General features: G+C 43.6%; 1 protein-coding gene across 1 annotated transcript; it reads left to right on the top strand.

The window, feature by feature from the left end:
- The first annotated feature begins 964 nt into the window (after positions 1-964).
- On the top strand, positions 965-27,713 carry LOC139564862 (myosin-binding protein C, fast-type-like). The gene is made up of 29 exons (XM_071384700.1): positions 965-996; positions 1,130-1,188; positions 2,999-3,013; positions 3,707-3,781; positions 3,934-4,082; positions 4,242-4,359; positions 4,607-4,655; positions 7,027-7,083; positions 7,164-7,336; positions 7,557-7,689; positions 7,894-8,018; positions 10,703-10,808; positions 10,961-11,121; positions 11,260-11,425; positions 11,756-11,862; positions 11,997-12,026; positions 12,148-12,287; positions 12,480-12,639; positions 12,924-13,028; positions 14,696-14,884; positions 15,011-15,145; positions 15,312-15,479; positions 15,615-15,703; positions 15,977-16,172; positions 18,487-18,626; positions 18,875-19,034; positions 21,483-21,619; positions 24,814-25,000; positions 27,282-27,713. Exons 1-29 carry the CDS (start codon positions 965-967, stop codon positions 27,320-27,322), a joined length of 3,402 nt encoding a protein of 1,133 aa, XP_071240801.1. The 3' UTR covers positions 27,323-27,713.

Genomic DNA, 27,713 nt, shown 5'->3' on the forward strand with positions numbered 1-27,713 from the left:
AGTAGCCACCATTTGCCTTGACGACAGCTTGCACACTCTTGGCGTTTTCTCAACCAGCTTCATGAGGAATGATTTTCCAACAGTCTTGAAGGAGTTCCCACATATGCTGAGCACTATTTGTCTGCTTTTCCTCCACTCTGTGGTCCAACTCATCCCAAACTATCTCAATTGGGTTGAGGTCGGGTGATTGTGGAGGCCAGGACATCTGATGCAGCACTCCATCACTCTCCTTCTTGGTAAAATAGCCCATACACAGCCTGGAGGGGTGTTGTGGGTCATTGTCCTGTTCAAAAACAAATTATAGTCCCACTAAGCGCAAACCAGATGGGATGGCATATCGCTGCAGAATGCTATGGTAGCCATGCTGGTTAAGTGTGCCTTGAATTCTAAATAAATCACAGACAGTGTCACCATTAATGCACTCCCACACCATCACACCTCCTCCTCCATGCTTCATGGTGGGAACAACACATCATCAGACCAAAGGACAGATTTCCCCAAATTAACTTTTAACAAGACACACCTGTTAATTTAAATGCATTCCAGGTGAATATCTCATGAAGCTGGTTGAGAGAATGCCAAGAGTGTGCAAAGCTGTCAAGGCAAAGGGTGGATACTTTGAAGAATCTGAAATATAATATATCACTTTTTTGGTTACTACATGATTCCATATGTGTTATTTCATAGTTTGGATGTCTTCACTATTATTCTACAATGTAGAAAATAGTAAAAATAAAGAAAAGCCCTTGAATGAGTAAGTGTGTCCAAACTTTTGACTGGTACTGTATATATTAGCATTCTCCTCATACTTAACCATAAAGCCTTTTACTTTATTTTATTAGAGGTGAAGCACCCTGAGACAAGGAAGGGTACTGTAACAAAAAGGATTGTAGTGCAGTGACTGTATGAATGCACAAATGTATCAATGCATTCTGCGTTTGTGTGTGTATTTGTATAAATCAGCATGTATGCCAGTGTCATCATGGGTAAGCCTATGTATTTTTGTATGTCTTGTTTTTATGATCTAGTATTTCATATATTCATATATCTATAACCTTTTTCTCCAGTCACAGACTCCGTACACAGGGACAGTATATTTGGTTGTTGTTTAACCCTTCGCTGTCCGCAGTACTAATGTCTATGTACCAATTGTTTCTTTTCATTCAGAGGGAAGTGAGTGCAGAGATGGTAAGGAAAGGAAACAATACACAACTCCCCCTCTGTGTTTGTGGTCGTATGCTTCCCTGCTTCCTGTCAATCACCTGGTTAACGTGCATGTCTGTCAGTCTCAGTCACGACACGGTGTGTCGGTGACCTGAGTGTCCATCACGGTGGACTGACAAACGGAGACTACTGAATCCTGGGATTGCTCTGGCGAAGGCCTTCATAGTCTGACTGTAGCAGTACAGACCATTGTAGATGGCAGTCAGTAATGGAAAAGATCCTGCAGGCCTATTTTATGGGTTTATGGATACTGTATCATTTATGTAGAGGTCTTTAGGAATCATCTGTTGAGGAGTTAGACCCAGAGAATCAGTCTGACAGATAGTTGTTGTGATATCAGCGCCGACTGATACTAATTACTAGAGATCAGCGGTGAGTTTCCCAAAAACATAAAGATCATATTGGCAAAATGGCATAAAATCATCATTTTTCTATTGCTTATGAATGGACTTAAGATGATCTTTAGTGCTTAATATGATATTCATGTTTTTGGGAAAAAAACATCTGTTGAGATTAGACATTACATGATACAGTATCATGGTTTCGCCAAAGCATCCAAGTGAAGGAATTGTATTAAACATCAAATGACCTTGACTTGAAATTGATGCAGAGTGAAAACGTAATCTAAATTACAAATGACAAAATGATATATACTGTATATATTTACTCTGGGTATATATCGTGACCTGTGTGTATGTGTGCACTTACTAAGGTAATGGTTTAATAGAAGGATAAGTTGATGATAAGTTTTGCTGTTTTGTTGAGTTAGTTCAAATACTGTTCCTGCACAATACCATATCCCTTATCATTAATCACTGTATTGCAAAAGATGTTGATATGAAATATCAAGGTATTATCTGTTCCTGAAGTGTTACAGTAATAATGAATGAAGTGATATTTACCTACAGTAATATTTCCCATAATACGCATTATCCCCCAAAATGATCTTACTGAAGAATTGTTATGGTTTTGAAGGTTGCCGGTTCTGCTGTTCCATTTGAGGTGTTTATCGCTGCACTCCCAACCTCTCACAGTTTCAAACCGCAGCGAGTTTCCAATGTGAGAGTGAAATGGTGTAAAGAGCTGAAGGAAAAGTGTCCCTTGGGTGCTGGTCCAGGATCAGCTTGACCTATTCACATTCTTACTGAAATGATTTAAATCACACTAGAGAACTGAGCCTGGATCTGTGCACAGGGTTCACTTGATTCCAATCAAATTAACTGAGCCCATAAAAGCAGAGAGAGGGGCATAGGCGTTGTGACTCTGAGTTTATGGAGGTGCATGACCTCACTTGATTCCTGACCCTTGTTCCATTCTCTCGACAACCTTTTCACCCAATCGATTGGTCAATCGATATGGCTTTTTACATGCTTCTCTATGCTTATAAACTCTCTTTTTCCATAGAGCTCTTGTCAGATTCAGAAGGTGAGAGAACAAATAAATTGTGTTCCGTTTGCACAGCTAATAATTCCCCTAAATTCTCAATAATAATAATAGTAATGATGAGTACAGTGTCACCAACTGGTTTGAATTTGACGACTGAGGAAATAACTCATTAACCGTCTAGTTTTTACCTCCGTTTTGAAAAGAAAGGAAATGTTCATCCAAGTTAGAGAGGGAACAGAGAGACGTTAAGTGTGTGTGTGAGAGAGCACCTGCAGGTCAGGTTTTCATAGCTGCTCAGTAAACGCTCATCTTTCAGATTACAGTAAAGATACTGCAGCTAATGTGTTCCCCCGCTGTGTTTCTCTCTCTCTCTTTCTCCCTGATACAGAATTGCCCGATGATGGTAAGACAAACAAATACTTAAGCTTGTATTTGTCTATCTGCTGACACAAAACAATGCAATCCTTTTTTTGAAAAGGAGGGAGCACACAAAGGAACAGGAGCAAGCAGTCATGCTTTGATAATATCACAACATTAAAGAGCTATATTTACTTTTGTCAAAGTGGGAGAAGACTAGTGGAAAGGGATGGATAAACACGTCTTCAGATGTGTTTTTAGTTCCTTGTTCATTCCCAGGTGGGCTTACCTTACTGCTGTTAGAGGCCCTCTTCTGGTGTTGACTAGACGCTTGGATACTGACCCTCAGTTAAATACTAGACTGATGTCATGTGACATGATTTCTCATGATCATCCATTAGAATGATGGAGACATTTCAGGGAGTGGAAACACATGCTGCAGCACTTTTCTCTGTCTTTGAGAAAAGCTGTTGCTAAATGTGGATACAAGAAGTCTCAATAAGTCACAGGGTGAACAAAGACAAGCTTTACCTCTGACCTTTTGATCTTGCTGCCTAGTAGACAAAATATTAATAAATGAATGGTATTTATAAACAAAGGTTAGGTGCTTTGGTCTAATGTTTGGTTTTCTGTCTCTACTTGTCTGTTCACTGATGTTGTTGTGTCTATGATGTCTGATGAGCAGTCATCAATGACCTTATTCTAACCCCTGACCTCTATGACCTCTCCCTACTTTTAGAGACTGTCCCAGGGGGGCAGTCCGAGCTGACCGGACTATTTGTAGAGAGGCCAGAGAGCACGACAGTAATCAAAGGTGAGACCCCTGCCCTGTTCCCCCTCTCTGACATACTGTAGCACTCTGAAGTTTGGATTGACACTCACATATGGATCATGGATAAGAACCCTAAAAACACCATTATCCAGAGGTCAGAATTTCTGATGGCTGATGTAAATTGTGGGTGGCAGGGAAGAACGTCACCTTTGTGGCTAAAGTGGACTCATCTGACCTGCTGAGGAAGCCCAACATGAAATGGCTGAAAGGGAAGTGGCTGGACCTGGGCAGCAAGGCTGGCAAGCACGTGCAGTTTAAAGAGGCCTATGATAGGAACTCCAAGGTGTGTGTGTGTGTGTCACTGTTTTCACATTCTCTCAAATCTGCACAACTGAAAGTCTACTGTACATCTGTGTTACTCTTTTGTGTGTGTACTGTGTGTGTGTGTGTGTGTGTATATATTGTAAGGGTGTATGTCTTCCTCTCTCACTATCTCAACCAGGTCTACACATATGAGATGAGCATCATCAAAGTAGTGGAAGGAGACGCAGGTGGCTACCGCTGTGAGGTCACCTCCAAAGACAAGTGTGACAGCTGTACATTTGAAGTCACAGTGGAAGGTGGGTCCCTCCCAGGCCTTCATTGTCAGCCATTTAGTCATGTATCTGTCACTTAACCTGTGGTCAGTGAGTTTGTCAGTAAGTCATTCAATATTTGATACAGAATGTATAATGATAAAGCAGGTAGTGTATATGTGTTTCAGTGTCAGTACTCAGTCCATTATTCATCCTGATTTTTTTGTCAGTTAGTCCAGTGTCAGTTAGTCCAGTGTTCCTCTCATCGTTCCCTCCCTCTGTCATGTTTCAGCCGTACAAGAGGAGCAGCCCGCCAACATCCTGGATGCCTTCAAGCGATCGTGAGTGTCACTGTCAGGGTGGTTCCATTCAACATATCATCTGTCTTTCTCTCCCACCTCACATATGTTGGTTATTCTATCTTTGCCTCTGGGCATCTGTCCCACTCTGTGAGTATATCTTCCCCTGACTGTCTTTCTAGCTCCCATATCTGTGTTTGTAGGTGCCTTTGGTATATCTGTGTCATTCACGTTGTCTGTGTGTGTTTTGGCTTCACTGTATGTCTGTCATTGTACTACACATCTGCCTTTTTCTTTATGTCTTTATCTGTGCATTCATGTCTATTTGTGTCTCTTTGACTTACTGGTGTGTCTCTGGGACTTACTGATGTGTCTCTGTGACTTACTGATGTGTCTCTGTGACTTACTGGTGTGTCTCTGTGACTTACTGGTGTGTCTCTGTGACTTACTGGTGTGTCTCTGTGACTTACTGATGTGTCTCTGTGACATACTAATGTGTCTCTGTGACTTACTGATGTGTCTCTGTGACTTACTAATGTGTCTCTGTGACTAACCTGTATGTTTGTTTGTGTGTTTTTATATTTCAGTTGTACATGGTGTCCGTATGTTTCTATTTCTGTGTCTGTTCACTATGTATATCCCTGTATCTCTGTATTCGTGTGTCTTCTCTTCCCTGTCTCCAAAGACTTGTGTTTCAATATGTGTGCAGCAGCTCTGTTTCTCACTGTGAAGCTGTAGAAAATCCCTCTGTGTTTGTTGGCATAGTGCTGCCGCCAGTCAGTTCACTCTAGTTACTGTTTCAAATATGATTTCCTCTCCTAATCAGACAAAAAGACAAAAAAGCAAGGGTAAGAAAGGAAACACAACGTGCAAAGGACCATTTCAGATTGTGTTTTTGTGTTTATTTTGTGAATTTTGGTATGAAGAAAAGAAAAAGAGAATGAAAAGATATGAAAAAATAGATGCGTTACAAGCGTGAATTAAAGTATGAAAACCCAAGATGCCAAAAAACCTTCAACACCCCAAAGGGAGCTGGATGGGTTAGTGTTGACCTTGCCACAGTATGTGGCGGTCTTTGCGTTCCAACTCCCACTGTCAGTAAGTATGGAGAATCCAGTCATTGCGATTCATCCGTGTGTACCCCCATCTTCCTCCTCAGCGATTCCGTGTCTGGACTTGCTGCCTCTCTGTTATAAGGCAGCCTTGTCCTAAGCTTCTTCCAGAACCTGAATCCATTGTGTGTGTTCAGAATATATTATTTGGGATTCCCTTCCGTGTGCTTCCATATTCCCACCTTTGGAATTCTTCATCTGTCCACTGTGTGTGTGTTCAGATCTGAAATAGCCCGTGCTTCCCCTCATGTGTTCTTTGTCATGTGAGGCTATTTCTGGTACTGTACGTCTGTCTGAGTGTGGCCCATTGACAAGGCCTCAAGTGGAACTAGTGTATATTTCCCATGGATTACATACATTAGAGATGCAATCATGAGGTGTCATATGTGTGGATCTTTATGAGAGTGTAAGAAAAGCTCTGTGTGGGTGTGTATCAGCAGTACCTGTGCGTGTACATTTACACAGTATTTACCTTGTATATATGTGTCAATGTACAGCCTTGTACATGTACAGTGTATCTGTGTTTGGGGTACATACAGTAACAAATAGAGGTCAATACTGTTTGTGTGTGTGTGTGTGTGTGTGTGTGTGTGTGTGTGTGTGTGTGTGTGTGTGTGTGTGTGTGTGTGTGTGTGTGTGTGTGTGTGTGTGTGTGTGTGTGTGTGTGTGTGTGTGTGTGTGTGTGTGTGTGTGTGTGTGTACACTAGTATGCTGTTTTTTATGTCCCAGTGAATTTAGGCGGGCAAAGTGTCAGTATGCGCCTTATTGATTCCCAATATGCTCTATATGCTCACTCATTACCATCCTGTTTTGTGTTATCAGATGCATTAAAGGCGCCAAAAAAGGGTAAGACATGGCTACAGACACTGTGCGATACTGTGCAACCACAGTGTACTGTCTGTATATTTGTGTGTATATGGGAATTCCGTCCCTGTTGTTATAACTTTTATATCAATACTGTATCGTTGATGTGTCTTTACGTCAGGGAAAGTGAATGTGGGTGTGGACGTTTGTGTGTGTGTGTTCGTCTTATCAGAGTACAGTGTAGTACCATCTACTGTATGTCCAGTACCATTCGTTCACTTCCATATTTTTTGTAAACAAACAATGATTCACTACTATAGCATTGAAATAGCACAGATATGAATTGTTGATTGATCTTATGTAAAACCTTAATATACAACAAGTATATTTGTATGTACAGTATACTGTATGTTATGTTTGAAATGACCGACTCCTCTAACCTGACCTAACACTGTAGGAAACCTAATTCTCCCACTCGTACCCTTTCTTGTCCCCAGGGGAGATGCAGGAGAGGATGCAGGTGACCTGGACTTCAGTGCCCTCCTCAAAAAAAGGTAGGAGTGGAGTTAACTCCATTATGAGCAATCACACATACTCACACTCACAATCAATCTCCTCTCCCCCTCTCTTTCAGGGAAAAAAAGGCGAGGGACGAGCCCAAAGAGGATGTGGATGTGTGGGAGATCCTGAAGGATGCTAAGCCATGTGACTATGAGAAGATTGCCTTTGACTACGGCATCACAGACCTCAGGGGCCTGCTCAAGAGACTGAAGAAGATGAAGAAGGTGGAACCCAAGAAGAGTGACGGTGAGGGGAGAGAAAGGGGGGGGGATACTGGAGGAGGAAGTAGGCAAGCTGTGGGCATTTCTACTTGAGAGTGTTTGGGACAGGGAATGCTTTATTATAGTGAATGCCTGAGGGGCTCTGAAAGGGAGGTAGTCTGGTGTAGTGTTGCTTGGGTTATTCTGGTTGTTGTGTCTGGTGTGTAAAGGCTGGAGACATAACAGTGGTTCTTTCCCTCCCTCAGCCTTCCTGAAGAAGCTAGAGCAATGTTACTCTGTGGACAAGGGCAAGAGGACCCAGATGCATGTTGAGCTCCATGACCCCAACGTTCAGGTCAAATGGCTGAAGAACGGAGTGGAGATCAAACCCTCTGCCAAGTGAGACTGGCTGCTTTGTGTGTCTGTGTCTGTGTGTGTCTGTGTGTGAATATGCGTGATTGTCAGTATATTTGACTATGTGAGCGTGTGAGTCATTCATTTGTCGATGAGTTGAGTGAGCGACACTCGGTCACTAGTGTCTTTGTCTGTCCTCTCTGTTTTCTGCCAGTGTCTCTCTCTGCCCTTGTCTGTCTGTCATGTCAGGTATGTGTTTGAGTGCGTGGGCAACAAACGGACACTCACCATCAACAAGTGCAACCTGTCTGACGATGCAGCCTATGAGTGTGTGGTGGGAGAGGAGAAGAGCTTCACTGAAGTCTTTGTCAAAGGTAAACACTCATCTTTACATAGGGTGTTTGAGGGGAGGGAGTTGTTCCCTGCTTAGTTCAGTGTCTTTGAGTGTGTAGTATCTGTCAACATTTACTGTGTATGCAGTACATGTCTCAATGTTTATATGTATGTGTGTATTAATGTCTATGAACAGTAAGTTTGCACAACGTTGTCATCCTGTATTTGTTGTCCAGTTTGTAGCGTGTCTAATGCGTGTTCTGTGTGTCTTGTTGATTTTGGGTAGAGATGCAAAGATGCATTTGCTCCTTAATCATCACGTGCTTTGCTCTCTCTCTGTGCCCATTCATTTCATCCTGTTTTTGCATTTATCAGACCCTACAGCAACGGGTAAGCTTTCACCACACAGACGCCATTCCAGTGCGACAACCACAGTCTACTGTATGTTGTTGTGTGTATTTAGACGTCCCTGTTGTTTCTGTCAGTGTTTATATCAATGGCGTACGTGTTGATGTATCTAACGTGAGAGAAGGTGTATTTGTGTTTAGCGGATGGTAGCTAGTGGAAGCTAGCTTAGCATCGATCGCACAGTTCAGTCACCTTCTGGAGACCTGAAGTACTGTCTCCCCCCAAAAAAAAACACCCAGGGCTTTTGCGGTATAGCACTTTTGGCGGAAACTTCTGAGTACGTTGTTGTTGTGAGCATGGTACTGTACGGGAGCCTGCGGCGGACAGGTTCATGTTACAGTGGTGCCGTGACTCAGATCCCAGAGTTGATGTCTATCATCTGCTGAGGTTGCTGCGGAAAAGAAGGAGGTCAGAGGGAGGTGGATGTAGAGGACGGCAGCTAACGGGTGCTAGCTTAGCATCACGCATTGACACAGTGATGATGATGTCACCTTCCCGGAGACCTGAGGTACTGTCTCCCCCGTACCACAACAGCTCAGTTCTCTGTTTCTATAGCAGTATTAACGGAGACTATGGAGGACATTGTGTTGTTGTGAAACATGGTATCGAATCCTGGTGCGGACTGGTACATGTTAGGTGTTCGTGTCTTTGTGTTAGCACAGTATACAGTGCTGTGCCATGAAATCTGCAGCTTCATCATTCTTCCACTTCTTCCTCCTTATTCTTCTGCTTACTTTGGTGTTGAGTGATCAAGTCTTGGTTGGTGAGTTTTCCTGTAAGTGTGGTTGTGTGTGTGGTGTTTGTATGAGGTGTCATGACGTTGCCTGTTTGGGTATAGCAAGCACCATCCCCCTCTCCCTGCCACTCCCTGCCTCCCCCTTTCCTCCTTCAACTAGGTTGCTGTGGTCAGAGAGACGTCGTAAATTCCTGTGAATCTCCTCATGGACACACAGTATTAGAGAGAGGGTACACTTTCATAGAGAACAAAGGAAATCCTTCCACCTCACAGAACTTGAGGTACGAACACATTTCATGTTCCGGAAAAAGTATAAAAGATCGGTGAAGATTCCAGCTATTAACTGGTCCGTTTGTCTCAACTTGGGGAAACCCATGGGAGACTGTGTGGCTACATTACCATACCGCTGTTTATATAATAACCTCAGATATGAGGTTTACATCTAATTGTTGTATAAGATGAATGAGTGAGTATGATACTGTTTGTATAATTGTGTAATATGATTTTGGACTGTTTAATGAAAAAAAATACAATTCCCTTTTGATTTGAACTAAATCAGAGGACTGCCCCTGAGCCCAGTTGGGTCAGACATCCTGGGACAGCCCCTTTCTGCAATTCCGAATAAAAACCCAACTCTGAGAAATTATCACTAGACCATGTTTTTCTCCATTAGGAGAACGAAGGTTGTTTACCATTGCTGAATCTTTTAACCATACCACGTGGTTAAACTCTTAGACTATCGATACCGACAGAATAAGAACAAGTCTTTGATATTGATTACTAGTCTGCAGCTAGGAATTTGGTATCATTGAACGTGAAGAACGACAACCGCCGAAACATCCATTCTATAACGAATGTCACTCTGAACTATCCACTAACCAAGACAGAGAGAGAGAGACGGACGAAACTCTCCAACAGAAACTAACTTTTCTCCAGCGATCAAGACGACACACTGAGCGTAAATATATATATATTGATTGCAATTGTTCCCGAATGAGTGAGCGTTCATGTGTAAAGGATTAGCATGTCGATTGTTATAATTATGAACTCTGTAGTGACTTCTTGGTCGACCCCCCCCCATTTTCCCTTTGTCTAACAAGCCGCCATGCCGGTTCAGCCCACTAGGGCATATTCTCCTATCATTTCATGTAACCACATTTACCAAGTTTGTTTGTTTGTTTATGCATTTCTGTGAATTACTTAGTTAGTAATAAATAAGTGATTTAAGACAATTGATGTATGGATGACTCATAGTGAAGACTGGGTTCGTGCAGATAACCAACAATTTACGACGTTTGGAATGAGACTAACGTGAGGTAAAATAAATAAATCATTAATCAGAAGACTATCGATCAGATATGAAAATATCTGAAAGGTTATATTGGGAAATTATAACTTTGTAATCTGAATACTTTCCCTGGTGCCCCAACTTCCTAGATAATTAGTTACGTTATTATTTAGTTGATCGCGTAATAACTAATTACAGAGAATCTTTGATAAAAACTATAAGTCTTCAATTGAATGATAGTAAAGACACGACAGAGGTGTATGAGTTGTGTTGACGTCTGTGTCTATCCACAGAGCCCCCGGTCACCATCACCAAGCTGCTGGATGATGTGCATGTAGTGGTGGGAGAGAAGGTGGAGTTTGAGTGTGAGGTGTCAGAGGAAGGAGCCAACGTCAAATGGTGAGAGACTCATACTAATACTCTTTTTAATCAAATGACTAAGTAACTAAATCAATCAATCTCTGTTACAGCTGTGGCATTTGTGTGTGTATGTGTCTCTCACCGCTGTTAAACGCTATTTCTATATCTGTGTGTGTCTCACCCGTGCTCAGGATGAAAGATGGAGTTGAGCTGACCAAGGATGGGAAGTACAGGATAAAGAAGGATGGGAAGAAACACACTCTGGTCATCAATGAAGCAACCATAGAGGACATCGGAATGTACTATGTTTACACTAACGGGGGAGAATCCAAAGGAGAACTGGAAGTGGAAGGTACCACTTCCAGATATCATACAGTACACTAAATAAGGAAATGTTTTATTAACTTCATTTTTGAAAGAGTCTGAAATGCTGTCCCTTTCTCTTTTCTCTTTCTCTCTCCTTTCCTTCATCTCTACCCCTGGTGCTCAGCCAAGGAGCTGGAGGTTCTGCAGAGTATAGCTGACCTGTCGGTGAAAGCGTGTGAACAGGCCATGTTCAAGTGTGAGGTGTCTGATGAGAAGGTGGTGGGCAAGTGGTTCAAGGACGGTGTAGAGGTCAAACCCGGCAACCGCATCAAGATGTCACACATCGGAAGGTATGGCATCACATTGCTGGGGCCTTGGGGGGGGGGGGGGGGGTCCTCATTGAGTTGCAGTAACTTCAGACAGGCCTGAACATCCTCAAATTCTCCTTCTCCATGGGACCTTGTCAGTACAGTACATATTCTTACTAGCTAGACCCACCTATGGCAGGTGTTTTACCATGGCAACACTGGTCATGCAGGGAGAGAGCTATCCCATGCGTTTTTTTACTTGATATTGCATAATGAAGCATGTTGCCAGGGTAACTGTGCTTTGCATAATTGTGGGTCACTGCAAGTGTCTGTTGTCTCCTTGGTAATGTTGGGTTGCCGTTGGTTCTCCAGGATCCACAAGCTGACGATTGATGACGTGAAGCCGCAGGACGAAGGAAACTACACCTTTGTCCCTGAAGGATACGCACTCTCCCTCTCCGCTAAACTCAACTTCATTGGTGAGTGAGAGAGAGAGAGTGAGTGAGAGAGAGCAAGAAAGAGAGAGAGAGACTCCTAAGTTTTACTGAGTACAATGAAGCAGAGCCTGCATTTTAAACGATACTGATTCATGTGTTTTCCCTGTTAATCTCAGAAATCAAGATCGAATATGTTCCACGCCAAGGTAGGTGTGATTATTGTCACCTATCATCCGTTGGCATTACCTATTTATTACAGTGTATTTAATACTGTGATAATCACCCAGGACCACCTGTCCCTCTCTGACATTCCTCCGCCCCTCACAGACCCTCCCAAAATCCACCTGGACACCAGTAGCACGGGCAGCAAGAACACCATTGTTGTGGTGGCTGGCAACAAGCTCCGCCTTGATGTGGAGATCACAGGAGAGCCTGTCCCCACTGTGTGCTGGATGAAAGGAGACACTGTGAGGATCTAGTCCTTCTGTTACTTCCTCCTCACACACACATCAAACCCCTGCCCCAGCATGCCTCTCTAAGGAAGGCAGGGTGTCACTCACATTAACCAACCATTAGGCCATCCAGGTTACACCCAGTAGTTGAGTCACCAGACAGTGTCAGTCCAGTTGTCTAAGTGCCCTCCCTGTTCCTGTCTCTAGGTGATATCGGAGGCGGAGGGCAGAGTGAGGGTGGAGACCAGGACCACTCTGAGCAGCTTTGTCATTGAGGGGGCGGAGAGGCCAGACGAAGGCCAGTACTCCATCATAGTGACCAACCCAGCCGGAGAGGACAGGGCTGAGCTCACCGTCAAGATTGTTGGTCAGTGGTACTCTCTCTCTCCTTCTCTCTCTCTCCTCTCTCTTTCCAGTCTTCTACTCTCCTCTCTACACTCCTCTCCTCTTTCCCCTACATCTCCCTGCTCTCTCCCTTTTCTCTCTCTGTGTCTTGTTCTCCCCTCTTATGCAATATATATGTAAACAGATATTTAAAAACAATTCACTAAGAGAGATTCAATAATAGATGTGACATTAAGTTAGAACCCATTCTGAGCTGGTGAGAACACCTCTATGTTCTGTCCTGACTGTTCTCCCTGTCCACTCCAGATGTGCCTAACCCTCCAGAGAACGTCAGATGTATGGGAGTTGGCGAGGACACAGCCACCATTACATGGGATCCCCCCAAATTTGACGGGGGTGCGCCCATCAAAGGTGCACCTTTCCTATTTTTACATCTATCTGTTGAGCTATCAGACTCTCTTCCCTCTGGGTTAACCTCTCTAGGGTACGTTAGCGTCCCACCTCTTCAACAGCCAGTGAAACTGCAGGGCGCCAAATTCAAAACAACAGAAATCCCATAATTAAAATTCCTCAAACATACATGTATTTTACACCATTTTAAAGATACACTTGTTGTAAATCCAGCCACAGTGTACGATTTCAAAAAGGCTTTACGACGAAAGCAAACCAAACGATTGTTAGGTGAGTGCCTATTCACAGAATAACACAGCCATTTTTCAGCCAAAGAGAGGATTCACAAAAAGCAGAAATATAGATAAAATTTGATGATCTTCATCAGATGACACTCATAGGACTTCATGTTACACAATACATGTATGTTTTGTTTGGTAAAGTTCATATTTATATCCAGTATACATTGGCGCCTTACGTTCAGAAGTTCCAAAACATCCTTTGATTTTACAGAGAGCCACATCAATTTACAGGAATACTCATAATAAACATTGCTAAAAGATACAACAGTTATGCATGGAATTTTAGATGCACTTCTCCTTAATGCAACCGCTGTGTCAGATTTCAAAAAAGCTTTACGGAAAAAGCAAAAACTATGCAATAATCTGAGGTCGGCGCTCAGAGCCCAATCAAGACACAAATATAGCCGCCATATTATGCAGTCAACAAAAGTCATAAAAGCATTATAAATCTTCACTTACCTTTGCTGATCTTCGTCGGAATGCACTCCCAGGACTCCCACTTCCACAATAAATGTTTGTTTTGTTCGGTAATGTCCATCATTTATGTCCAAATAGTTACTTTTGTTAGCGCGTTTGTGCGTTCACTAAAAGCAGACAATGTCAAAAAGTTCCGTAACAGTCAGTAGAAACATGTCAAATGATGTATTGAATCAATCTTTAGGATGTTTTTAACATAATTCTTCAATAATGTTCCAACCGGAGAATTCCTTTTGTCTTCAGAAAAGCAAATGGAACGGGAGCAAACTCTCATGTGAACGCGCATGGTCAGCTCGTGGCTGCTGGCAGACCTCTGACTCATTCCTCTCTCCTTCGGCCCCACTAAACAGTAGAGGCATCAGACAAGGTTCTAAAGACTGTTGACATCTAGTGGAAGCCTTAGGAAGTGCAACATTACCAATATCCCATTGTATCTTCAATAGGAGCTGAGTTGAAAATCGACCAACCTCAGATTTCCCACTTCCTGGTTGGATTTTTTCTCAGGTTTTTGCCTGCCATATGAGTTCTGTTATACTCACAGACATCATTCAAACCGTTTTATAAACTTCAGAGTGTTGTCTATCCAAATCTACTAATAATATGCATATTCTAGCTTTTATGGCTTTGTAGCAGGCCGTTTACTCTTCGCATGCTTTTCATCCGGATGTGAAAATACTGCCCCCTACCCCAAAGAAGTTAACAGGCATCTGTTAACCTCTCTCATTACATTGGTAAGATCTAATGATGTCGCTCTGTGAAGATGTCGCTCTGTGAAGATGTCGCTCTGTGAAGATGTCTCTCTGTGATGATGTCGCTTTGTGATGATGTAATGTCGCTCTGTGATGATGTCACTGTGATAATGTCGGTCTGTAATGATGTAATGTCGCTCTGTGATGACATCACTCGCAGGCTACCTGATGGAGAGGAAGAAGCAGGGTTCCTCCAGGTGGACCAAGCTGAACTTTGAGGTGTTTGAGTCAACCACATACGAGGCTAAGAAGATGATTGAGGGTGTTTTTTATGAGATGAGAGTGTTTGCTGTCAACGGGATCGGGATCTCCCAGCCCAGCGGCAACTCAAAGCCCTTCATGCCCATAGGTGGGTAGACACTTATTACTAGAGCAGTGGAGAGAAGCCTTTCAATCTCCTGATACTCTACTTATACAGCTTACCTCGGTCTTCCTCTCCTCGTAACTATTCTCTCTCTCTCTCTCTCTCTCTCAGCCCCTACCAGTGAGCCCACTCGTCTGACGGTGGAGGATGTGACAGACAGCACCTGTGCCCTGAAGTGGCGTCCTCCAGAGAGGGTTGGAGCAGGGGGCGTTGATGGGTACATAATCGAGTGGTGCAAAGAAGGAGGTGAAGGAAGATTTGGGGATTGTTCAATAACATTATTATTCCTTCTAATTCACTAATCGCTCCCATAGAATTCCTCTATAGAATTCCTATAAAACCCTACAGATGAACCATCTAATTTCCAAGTGGATGACAATGAATACTCTTCTGCTATTGGTCCATCCCTCAGAGGATAACTGGGTGGCAGCCAATAAGGAGCCAGTGGACAAGAACACGTACCGTGTGAAGGGGCTGCCAACAGGAGAGAAGCTCTTGTTCAGAGTGGTGGCTATGAACATCGCTGGACGCAGCCCCCCCTGCACCATGAAACAGTCTGTCACCATCAGAGAGATCATGGGTCAGACTCACACGCATGCATGGACGCACACACACACACACACACTTCTCCATAGACCTCTAACACACACGGTATACACAGCCACTTCCATTACTTCTGTGTTGACATTCCTCTCTGTCTCCCTCCATGTCTCAGAGTACCCAAAGATCCGCCTGCCTCGCCAGCTAAGAACCAAGTTCATCAGGAAAGTGGGAGAGAAGATCAACCTGGTCATCCCATTCCAGGTCTGAGAACACCTAGCACCACACAGTAGTAACCTTCCCCAGGCTAGAGACAGGGCTGACTTCATGTTATCTGGGTCTCAGTGTGTGAAAGAAGAGCAATCATTGTCCTGTAATGCAAAAACAAACCAATCAGAAAATGGGATATTCTTGCCAGTCTACAACTTTCTCACTTTAGGGTGTTCCTCCTGCACTTCTCCTGTAGCAGCATCTCACTCTTTAATTCAGTAAATGTCATTTTCATTCACTGACCATATCACCCCTGTCTTTCCCCAGGGGAAGCCTCGCCCCGTGGTCAACTGGTTGAAAGACGGTGAGCCCCTGGAGAATAAGTCGGTGGGCATCCGCACCAGTGACTTTGACACCATCCTGTTCATCCGCTCGGCAGAAAGGGACCACTCTGGGACGTACACCCTGTCTGTCCAGATAGACAACATGCAGGACAAGGCTGACATACACATCCAGATCGTAGGTCAGTCACTGGCACCAACATCATTAGGGGCTCTGGTCAAAAGTAGTGCACTATATAGACAATAGGGTTTCCATTTGGGATGGAGGCCATATGTACAGTGGCAAGAAAAAATATGTGAACCCTTTGGATGTATCTGGATTTCTGCATAAGTTCGTCATACAATTAGATCTGATCTTCATCTAAGTCACAACAATAGACAAACACAATGTGCTTAAACTAATAACACACAAAGTATTGTATTTTTCTTGTCTATATTGAGTACATAATTTAAACATTCGCAGTGTAGGTTGGAAAAGGTATGTGAACCCCTAGGCTAATGACTTCTCCAAAAGCTAATTGGAGTCAGGAGTCAGCTTACCTGGAATACAATCATTGAGATGAGATTGGAGATGTTGGTAAGAGCTGGCCTGCCCTATAAAAAACTCACAAAATGTGAATTTGCTATTCACAAGAAGCATTGCCTGATGTGAACCATGCCTTGAACAAAAGAGATCTCAGAAGACCCAAGATTAAGAATTGTTGACTTGCATAAAGCTGGAAAGGGTTACAAAAGTATCTCTAAAAGCCTTGATGTTCATCAGTCCACGGTAAGACAAATTCTCTATAAATGGAGAAAGTTCATCACTGTTGCTACTCTCCCTAGGAGTGGCCATCCTGCAAAGATGACTGCAAGAGCACAGCGCAGAATGCTCAATGAGGTTAAGAAGAATCCTAGAGTGTCAGCTAAAGACTTACAGAAATCTCTGGAACATGCTAACATCTCTGTTGACGAGTCTACGATACGTAAAACACTGTTCATGGGAGGACACCACAGAAGAAGCAACTGCTGTCCAAAAAAAACATTGCTGCACGTCTGAAGTTCGCAAAAGAGCATCTGGATGTTTCACAGTGCTACTTGCAAAATATTCTGTGGACAGATGAAACTAAAGTTGAGTTGTTTGGAAGGAACACACAACACTATATGTGTGGAGAAAAAAGGCACAGCACACCAATATCAAAACCTCATCACAACTGTAAAGTATGGTGAAGGGAGCATCATGGTTTGGAGCTGCTTTGCTGCCTCAGGGCCTGGACAGCTTGCTATCATCGATGGAAAAATTAATTCCCAAGTTTATCAAGACATTTTGCAGGAGAATGTAAGGCTATCTATCCGCCAATTGAAGCTCAACAGAAGTTGGGGGATGCCACAGGACAACGACCCAAAACACAGAAGTAAATACGCCTTCTGGAGTGTCTGGAGTGGCCCAGTCAGAGTCCTGACCTCAACCCGATTGAGATGCTGTGGCATGACCTCAAGAGAGCGGTTCACACCAGACATCCCAAGAATATTGCTGAACTGAAACAGTTTTGTTGACCGTTGTGCAGGTCTAATCCGCAACTGCAGAAAACGTTTGGTTGAGGTTATTGCTGCCAAAGGAGGGTCAACCAGTTATTAAATACAAGGGTTCACATACTTTTCCCACCCTGCACTGTGAATGTTTACACGGTGTGTTCAATAAAGACATGAAAATGTATTATTGTTTGTGTGTTATTAGTTTAAGCAGACTGTGTTTGTCTGATGTTGTGACTTAGATGAAGATCAGATCAAATTGTATGACCAATTTAAGCAGAAGTCCAGGTAATTCCAAAGGGTTCACATACTTTTTCTTGCCACTGTAACTGTATGTCCCCGCTCACCCTTCAGTCACTCTACCTAGTATGTTTTACTACTTATTACAGTCAAATATGGAGCCACCATGATGCAATGACTTAAATCTAGGATGACACCCCAGAGTTTAATGTGATGATAATTCCTCATTTAATCCTCGGAGGGGATCTAAGACTCCAAAGTAGGGAGGGAATCATCAAAGAGGCTGATTCCTCTCTTCCTGTCTTCTTAATCCTTCCCTCCTGCCCTGACTGCCACCGTACCATCGCTTTGCTCCCTCCCTCCCCTCTTTCCCTCCTTCCTGCTCCTTTTAGCACCCGTGTGAGGGTCAGGGTGCTGTATGGCTGGGTGGGTGGATTATGCAGTGGGGTTCCATTGGCATTATTGGTGTGTAGACTGGGATTAGGGTGGGATTAGGGGCCTTTGTCTCCTTTCCCCTGCTGGGAGGTGAGCTAATGAGAGGGCCCAGCCTCCTCAGATCAGCCCCCACACACGTTTAGTCACAGTAGCAGGACGGCAGAGACCAGGATTAATGACAAACATGCTGGAGTACTGACGTACATGAGACACACTCCACATGCTCCATTTTCGCTGTCTGTTTGTCTGTTAAAAGAGATCTCTTTCTCACTGACACACAGATGTACTTTTTCCTCCCCCCCCACACAGACAAGCCAGGTCCTCCTATAAATGTGATGGTAACAGAGGTGTGGGGCTTCAACGCTGCTCTGGAGTGGAAGCCCCCCAAAGACACAGGCAACACTGATATTACCGGCTACACCATCCAGAAGGCTGAAAAGAAGACCCAGGTCTCCAACTCCCTCTGTCTTTCCTCATCTCTCTCTATTGCTCTCTCTTTCTTTACTGTGTATCCACCTCACCTCTCCTTCTCTGCCCTCGTCCTCTGTTCTCAAACATCTGCCTCTATATATCCACATATCCTCCCCTTTTTTTTCAACCTCTCTACTTCTCTGTAAACATCTTTCCCTCCCTCCCTCCCTCCCTCCCTCCCTCCCTCCCTCTCCCTCTCCCTCTCCCTCTCCCTCTCTCTGGTCAGGGTTGGTTCACAGTGTATGAGCACAACCGCCGGCCCAGCTGCACAGCGTCTGACCTGGTCATGGGGAACGAGTACTCCTTCCGTGTGTTCAGTGAGAACATCTGTGGCTTGAGCGATGAGGTGGCCTTCAGCAAGAACACTGCCATCATAGGCAAAACCGGTAACACACTACAATACTACACCATACTTTCCGCCCCTGCACGCACACGCACACACCATCGCTGCGCAAATGTAGCCTGTCATTACAACCATTAACAGTGATGCACCTTCAAAAGGCAAGATCTAGAAATAAACTGAGTTTTACACCAGCATTTTGAGATTAAAGTAATTCATAGTTATTAGCAGCCAATATCAACTAGGGATATCATGTCACTTCTCTGGAGTCCAGAGCAAGCTGGGTCATATGGCCTACCTGTATGTATCGGAGGTTGCAGGATCGGATGGAAACCATGGTTAGGGTAAGCGCTAGCCTACAGTATGTCAATCTACAATCTACTATCCCCCATAGTACAAAGGTTGACCTATTCTGTTGGTCAACTTGGCCTTCTGTGTGAGAAAGAAACATTCCAAACTTAGTCTGGGACAGTTGTAGGATGCGATAGATCCCAAATTAATACAACAACTCGCATCAAAAAAACTTTTAAAGGCATTGAGGCTGATGCAACAGATCAGAACGTTTAGCTTAAAATGTTGATAAACTATTAGGCGATTTCTTCACATTATAAGCGCAGCAATGCGCACACGACAGTAGGCTGTAAGTGCAAATGTTCCAAAATGCAATCAATTAGTGGGAAAACACCATTCTAAAAACTAACCACAAATGAGATTATGCATGTAATGTTTTATTATAAAGGTGCATTTTTATGGTGAAAATGATCTTCCCCAAATTTGAAACTCACACGCCGCCTAAGTATGCCAGTTAGGCTCTACACTGGTTGTAAAGCCAAAGTTTACAAAGTTATTTGGCCACTTTAGTTGTGTGATAGAAACCTTATCAAAACATTTAGGCCTATGGGCCAGGCTACATGAGGTGTGCGACTATGAAAAAGTCACACAGAAAAGACATGCGCTGTTTCTTGCCTTACTGCACACAAGCTGGGCATCATTCACAAGTGATAACACATCATTCACAAGTGATAACACATCATTCACAAGTGATAACACATCATTCACAAGTGATAACACATCATTCACAAGTGATAACACATCATTCACAAGTGATAACACATCATTCACAAGTGATAACACATCATTCACAAGTGATAACACATCATTCACAAGTGATAACACATCATTCACAAGTGATAACACATCATTCACAAGTGATAACACATCATTCACAAGTGATAACACATCATTCACAAGTGATAGACTAATATTGTCACCCATCAGACTATTCTTGATTTAATCTTTACATATACTAAATAATATATGTATGAAATTAGTTTTGATGTAGAATGTACCATTATCATGCACCGGTCTCGGAACAGGGTCAGGGGAAAAAAATACATGTCATCTATGCACTTAAATAGCGAATAGAGGACGATTTTCACGTGGTTCATTTTCTTGCCAGCCAGGTCGGCTATACTCCCTTTGTAAAGAGAAGCAATGTGCTTAATATTATGAAAGTTGAGAAATAAATATAGTAGGCCTAGCCTATAGAAAGCTGACGGGAGCCTCCTCTTTTTAAAAGAGGCCGTGAAAACTCTGTTTTCTCACGCATGGGCTTTTCTCACGGGCTCTCATGAAGTGTTTTGATTTTCGATTACATTTGCATTGATGTCAGAGTGATTAGAGGAACAATAGAGTGCTGAGTACCAGGCAGTTAGCAAGTTTGGTAGGCTACTAATGACCATCAGCAGCATCAGAGCTTGGAGAAGCCTAATTACTGTGACTAAACGGTCACATGGAATTTGACTGCGGTCATGACTCGTGACCGCCGGTGTGGCCGTAATACAGTCACCCTAACAGCCTAACCACGGTCTGTCTGTAGTCTTTTTATTCCTCACAAATCTCGTAATAAATTCACCAGAATATGTTACATCTTCACCCCATAAGTTAAAAAAAGACTGTTACAGTGTTACAGCTATCTTTAGAAATATAGCCAGTACTAGCCACCCAAAACTTCTAAAATGTGAAAATAATCAATGAAATTGCAAGGTAGCCTATTGTTCTGGCAAAGATGTGTTCGTAGCAGATTGCTAAACTTTATGTAGCTGATTTAAAATGTGTGAAAAAAATATTTTTCACATTTTCACATTCCGTTTCAAACTTGCGACCCCCCCCAAAACCTTCTTGCGAACCCCAGTTTGAGAACCACTACACTACACTACACCACACTATACTAAACCAAATGTAGTATGTAGATATAATAGTTAACATGATATACTATGTGGTCCTCTGTAGCTCAGTTGGTAAAGCTAAAGCATGCCGCTTGTAATGCCAGGATAGTGGGTTTGATTCCCAGAACAGCCATACGTAAAATGTATGCATGCATGACTGTAAGTCCCTTTGGATAGAAGCACCTGCTAAATGGCATTTATTAATATTATTATTATATAGCCTAATAAACACAGCTATCACAGTCCCCATCTATATCCTCCCTCAGATCTGGAGTACAACAAACCAGCCTTCAAAGAGAAGGACATGAGCAGCTCCCCTAAGTTTACAGCTCCCCTAGTGGACAGGGTTGTTGTTGCAGGCTACAGTACTGCCATCAGCTGTGCTGTCCGGGCCTACCCCAAGGTGAGGGTGTGTGTGTGTGTGGGGGGGGGGGGGGGGGGCAGTACTGTAATTAAGTGTTTGAGTGTGTGTTGAGAGAGCGAGAACAAGAAGCTGTTTGAAGGTGCGTTTGTGTGTCACAAGCTATGTTTCCATTAACTTGTCCGGTGATTTTTCAACATTTAGAAAGTTGGCATAGAAAATAGATGCGACAATTGCCTGCTAGGGTGTGTTTCCATTTAACGATCTTGTGTCGATAAAAACAGCTGGACGTAACGATGTTACACCTAAAGTACAAATGTAGTGGTTGAAGTGGTTCCATTACCCATTTAGGCAAATTTTACTAATAAATTGGCAACAACCTGTATCCCCTCCCACCTATCTGTTTCATGTTTCAGGTAGCCTAAAGTACAAATGAAAGCCAGCATGAATAGAATAATTGAGTAATATTTGCCATATTCTAATAATTCTCATGTGCCAACATAACGCCACAGTCCGTGCCACTGGGAAACTTGCACTCCTGTAGTTCTGAAATAGTTGGATGGTGAAACTTGCATCCAGCTGACCAGAAAAGCAAGTCGCAGCAATTCTTTATTTATTTATTTTATTTAACCTTTATTTAACTAGGAAAGTCAGTTAAGAACAAATTCTTATTTACAATGACATCCTACCCTGGCCAAACCCTAACCCGGACGACGCTGTGCCAATTGTGTGCCGCCCTTTGGGACTTCCAATCACAGCCGGTTGTGATACAGCCTGGAATTGAACCAGGGTCTGTAGTGACCCCTCTAGCACTGAGATGCAGTGCCAATCGGGAGCCCGAATTCAGGCATTCCTGAAAGTCAGGACAATCCATGTACTGCAAAGAAACATTATTTTTGTACACTGAACAAAAATATAAACTCAACCATTTTCAAGATTTTACTGAGTTAGTTCATATAAGGAAATCAGTCAAATTGAAATGAATTCATTAGGCCCTAATCTATGGATTTCACATGACTAGGAATACAGATATGCATCTGTTGGTCACATATACCTTTAAAAAAAAAAGTAGGGGCGTGGATCAGAAAACCAGTCAGTATCTGGTGTGACCACCATTTGCCTCATGCAGTGCGACACATCTCCTTCACATAGAGTTTATCAGGCTGTTGATTGTGGCTTGTGGAATGTTGTCCCACTCCTCTTCAATGGCTGTGTGAAGTTGCTGGTTATTGTCGGGAACTGGAACACACTGTCATACACGTCGATCCAGAGCATCCCAAATATGCTCAATGTGTGACATGTCATAACTTCCAGGAATTGTGTACAGTTCCTTGCGACATGGGGCTGTGCATTATCATGCTGAAACATGAGTTGATGGCGGCGGATGAATGGCACGGCAATGGGCCTCAGGATCTCGTCACGGTATCTCTGTGCATTCCAATTGCCATTGATAAAATGCAGTTGTGTTTGTTGTCCGTAGCTTATGCATGCCCAAAGGGGCGCAACTTTCATTGGGGACGGGGGGGACATGTCCCCCCCCCCATTCTGAAATTGCATTTTTGTCCCCCACAGTTTTATCATTCGAATGAAACTGCTTTAGGACCTTGCGGAAGTCTCCGAGCGGTCGGGTAAGCTGTCTGGAGTATTTATCCAACTGGATACAAACCAAAGTTGCTCCCCTGCCTGCCTGCCCATACCATAACCCAACTGCCACCACGGGGCACTCTGTTCACAACGTTGACATCAGCAAACCGCTCGCCCACACGACACCATACACACTGTCTGCCATCTGCCCAGTACAGTTGAAACCAGGATTAATCCGTGAAGAGCACACTTCTACAGCGTGCCAGTAGCCATCGAAGGTGAGCATTTGCTCACTGAAGTCGGTTACGACGCAGAACTGCAGTCAGGTCAAAACCCTGGTGAAGACGACGAGCACGCAGATGAGCTTCCCTGAGACGGTTTCTGACAGTTTGTGGAGAAATTATTTGATTGTGCAAACCCACAGTTTCATCAGCTGTCCGGGTGGCTGGTCTCAGACAATCCCACTGCAAGGACCTGACCCCAGAGATGAGAAGCAGGTACGGGGAGTCAAAGATTTATTCAGGAACAGACATAGAACACGACAGGAACAGCATCAGCACACAGGTAAACAAGGACATATGACAAACACAATACGGAATAATGCGGACACACGGGACACAACCAAGGAACAGACAGATATACAGGGGGTAATCAACAAAGTCAAGGAGTCCAGGTGAGTCCAAAGAGCGCAGCTGCGCGTAATGTTGGTAACAGGTGTATATGATGACGGGTAGCCTGGCGCCCTCGAGGGCCAGGGAGGGGGAACGGGAGCAGGCGTGACACCCACAGGTGAAGAAGCCGGATATGGAGGTCCTGGACTGGTCTAAAACGACTTGAGGCGGCTTATGGTAGAGAAATGAACATTAAATTCTCTGGCAACAGCTCTGGTGGACACTCCTGCAGTCAGCATGCCAATTGCACGCTCCTTCAAAACTTGAGACATCTGTGGCCATTGTGTTGTGACAAAACTGCACATTTTAGAGTGGCCTTTTATTGTCCTAAGCAAAAGGTGCACCTGTGGAAGGATCATGCTGTTTAATCAGCTTCTTGATATGCCACACCTGTCAGGTGGATGGATTATCTTGGCAAAGGAGAAATGCTCACTAACAGGGACGTAAACAAATCTGTGCACAAAATTGGAGCGAAATAACCTTTTGTGCGTATGGAACATTTCTGGCATCTTTTATTTCAGATTATGAAACATGGGACCAACACTTTACATGTTGCATTTATATTTTTGTTCAGTGTAGTTGGAAAAATGTATATTGTAAGCATAGAATTAGAATTAAATGTGGAGTGGAGCTTTATAGTTACTCGGTGACATCACGCGCCCCGGGTACCTTAAATGATTAGGCAATCATCATTTATTCTGAAAAACATAATTTCCGTAATCTTTTTTCACAAATAAAGAAAAATTACTAAAATACACCCCTGTTGAATGGATAGAATTGTTATCGTTCTTCAGAAAATGTCTCCTATATCTGCCTTTCCATTACACATGTTACAATGATATTGCTTTTGTCGAATAAACCGGGGTCAATGGAAAATTGCCAAGTGAGTTGGTGATTTATATTTCAAAGCCAAATGTTTCCCCAATTAAAGTCCCTCCCTCCTCTCTTAACCCCCCCTCTCCCGTCCTCTCCTCACCTCAGGCTAAGATAGTGTGGATGAAGAACAAGATGATCATTGGGGAGGATCCTAAGTTCTTGATGCAGAACAACCAGGGGGTGTTGACCCTGAACATCAGGAAGCCCGGACAGTTTGACGGGGGCAAGTACTCCTGCAAGGCCATCAACAACCTGGGGGAGGACGAGGTGGAGTGCAGGGTGGAAGTCCGAGGTACTGGCACACACACACACACTGTCACGCATTCACACATAGACATGTACAAACACACACACACACACACACTACAACTCCTATCATACTCAGCATGAGACAGACTTTTATTGGCAGTCGATAGTTGTCTAACTAATCATCAGTTATCATCCGTTAAACCCATTATTACAAAGCTGGTCATGGATTCACAATCTATGACTTATGATTATCGCTTGTTGGGAACACTCTGATAGTATGTAATTTTCTCTAACAAGATTAAATGTAGAGATTGTGAGTGTATGATTCAGGCAGTTGTACAGAATACAAATCATCATATTATACTGAACAAAAATATAAACACAACAATTTACGAAGTAACACTTCATAGTAGGAAATCAGTCAATTTAAATAAATTCATAAGGCCCTAATCTATGGATTTCACATGATTGGGCAGGGGCGCAGCCATGGATGGGACTGGAAGGGCATAGGCCCACCGACTTGGGAGCAAGGGTTTTCACCACAAAAGGGCTTGTTATAGAAATGCTCACTAACAGGGATGTAAACAAATTTGTGCACAAAATGTAAGAGTAATAATAGAAAAATGGGACCAACACTTTGTTGCTTTTATATTTTTGTTCAGTATATACACTGCTCAAAAAAATAAAGGGAACACTTAAACAACACAATGTAACTCCAAGTCAATCACACTTCTATGAAATCAAACTGTCCACTTAGGAAGCAACACTGATTGACAATAAATTTCACATGCTGTTGTGCAAATGGAATAGACAAAAGGTGGAAATTATAGGCAATTAGCAAGACACCCCCAAAAAAGGAGTGATTCTGCAGGTGGTGACCACAGACCACTTCTCAGTTCCTATGCTTCCTGGCTGATGTTTTGGTCACTTTTGAATGCTGGCGGTGCTCTCACTCTAGTGGTAGCATGAGACGGAGTCTACAACCCACACAAGTGGCTCAGGTAGTGCAGTTCATCCAGGATGGCACATCAATGCGAGCTGTGGCAAAAAGGTTTGCTGTGTCTGTCAGCGTAGTGTCCAGAGCATGGAGGCGCTACCAGGAGACAGGCCAGTACATCAGGAGACGTGGAGGAGGCCGTAGGAGGGCAACAACCCAGCAGCAGGACCGCTACCTCCGCCTTTGTGCAAGGAGGTGCACTGCCAGAGCCCTGCAAAATGACCTCCAGCAGGCCACAAATGTGCATGTGTCTGCTCAAACGGTCAGAAACAGACTCCATGAGGGTGGTATGAGGGCCCGACGTCCACAGGTGGGGGTTGTGCTTACAGCCCAGCACCGTGCAGGACGTTTGGCATTTGCCAGAGAACACCAAGATTGGCAAATTTGCCACTGGCGCCCTGTGCTCTTCACAGATGAAAGCAGGTTCACACTGAGCACATGAGCACATGTGACAGACGTGACAGAGTCTGGAGACACCGTGGAGAACGTTCTGCTGCCTGCAACATCCTCCAGCATGACCGGTTTGGCGGTGGGTCAGTCATGGTGTGGGGTGGCATTTCTTTGTGGGGCCGCACAGGCCTCCATGTGCTCGCCAGAGGTAGCCTGACTGCCATTAGGTACCGAGATGAGATCCTCAGACCCCTTGTGAGACCATATGCTGACACATGCACATTTGTGGCCTGCTGGAGGTCATTTTGCAGGGCTCTGGCAGTGCACCTCCTTGCACAAAGGCGGAGGTAGCGGTCCTGCTGCTGGGTTGTTGCCCTCCTACGGCCTCCTCCACGTCTCCTGATGTACTGGCCTGTCTCCTGGTAGCGCCTCCATGCTCTGGACACTACGCTGACAGACACAGCAAACCTTTTTGCCACAGCTCGCATTGATGTGCCATCCTGGATGAACTGCACTACCTGAGCCACTTGTGTGGGTTGTAGACTCCGTCTCATGCTACCACTAGAGTGAGAGCACCGCCAGCATTCAAAAGTGACCAAAACATCAGCCAGGAAGCATAGGAACTGAGAAGTTGTTTGTGGTCACCACCTGCAGAATCACTCCTTTTTTGGGGGTGTCTTGCTAATTGCCTATAATTTCCACCTTTTGTCTATTCCATTTGCACAACAGCATGTGAAATTTATTGTCAATCAGTGTTGCTTCCTAAGTGGACAGTTTGATTTCATAGAAGTGTGATTGACTTGGAGTTACATTGTGTTGTTTAAGTGTTCCCTTTATTTTTTTGAGCAGTGTATATATGGGAGGGAGGGAGATTAAAGTAGGATAATCCCCCTCAAGCCTCTCTTTCATGGTGAGTTTCTCTCTCTGCCCTCCCCAGTCTTAAAGGAGAAGAAAGAAGGAGACGAGGAGAAGAAATGAGCGACAGAGTGACCGATAGAAACACCGGAGGATACAGTTCTGCAGGAATCATAATGGATTATGTATAACAGGATAGACATGAATAAATATGATTAGAATAAAAACTGGTGAGGTTTTTCTAAATATGCTCTCTCTATCTCCCTCTTTCTCTCTTTCTTCCTCTCTCTATCCCTCTCTTTCTCACATCCTCACCAGTGGCATGTCAAATACCATATCGGTAATCACTGAATGAATTATGATAATAACAGACCACTACATTGAGACAAGCTAATTGAGAGTAGTAATAGAGTACCTTAATAATATAGCTGAATATTACAGCTCAGAGATGGATTCTTCTTATCTGTGACATGAACCTGTCAGTGCAACACACATAAAACAGTAATTTACCAAA

Source organism: Salvelinus alpinus, chromosome 36 (genome assembly GCF_045679555.1).
Source record: "Salvelinus alpinus chromosome 36, SLU_Salpinus.1, whole genome shotgun sequence".
In the NCBI taxonomy this organism is placed as follows: Eukaryota; Metazoa; Chordata; class Actinopteri; order Salmoniformes; family Salmonidae; genus Salvelinus; species Salvelinus alpinus.

Coding starts and splice junctions, on each gene's coding strand:
- LOC139564862 (XM_071384700.1), top strand. CDS start 965: ATGTATGCCAGTGTCATCATGGGTAAGCCTAT. Junction 11,426..11,755: donor AAGATGTCACACATCGGAAG/GTATGGCATCAC, acceptor TTGGTTCTCCAG/GATCCACAAGCTGACGATTG. Junction 12,640..12,923: donor GCTCACCGTCAAGATTGTTG/GTCAGTGGTACT, acceptor TGTCCACTCCAG/ATGTGCCTAACCCTCCAGAG.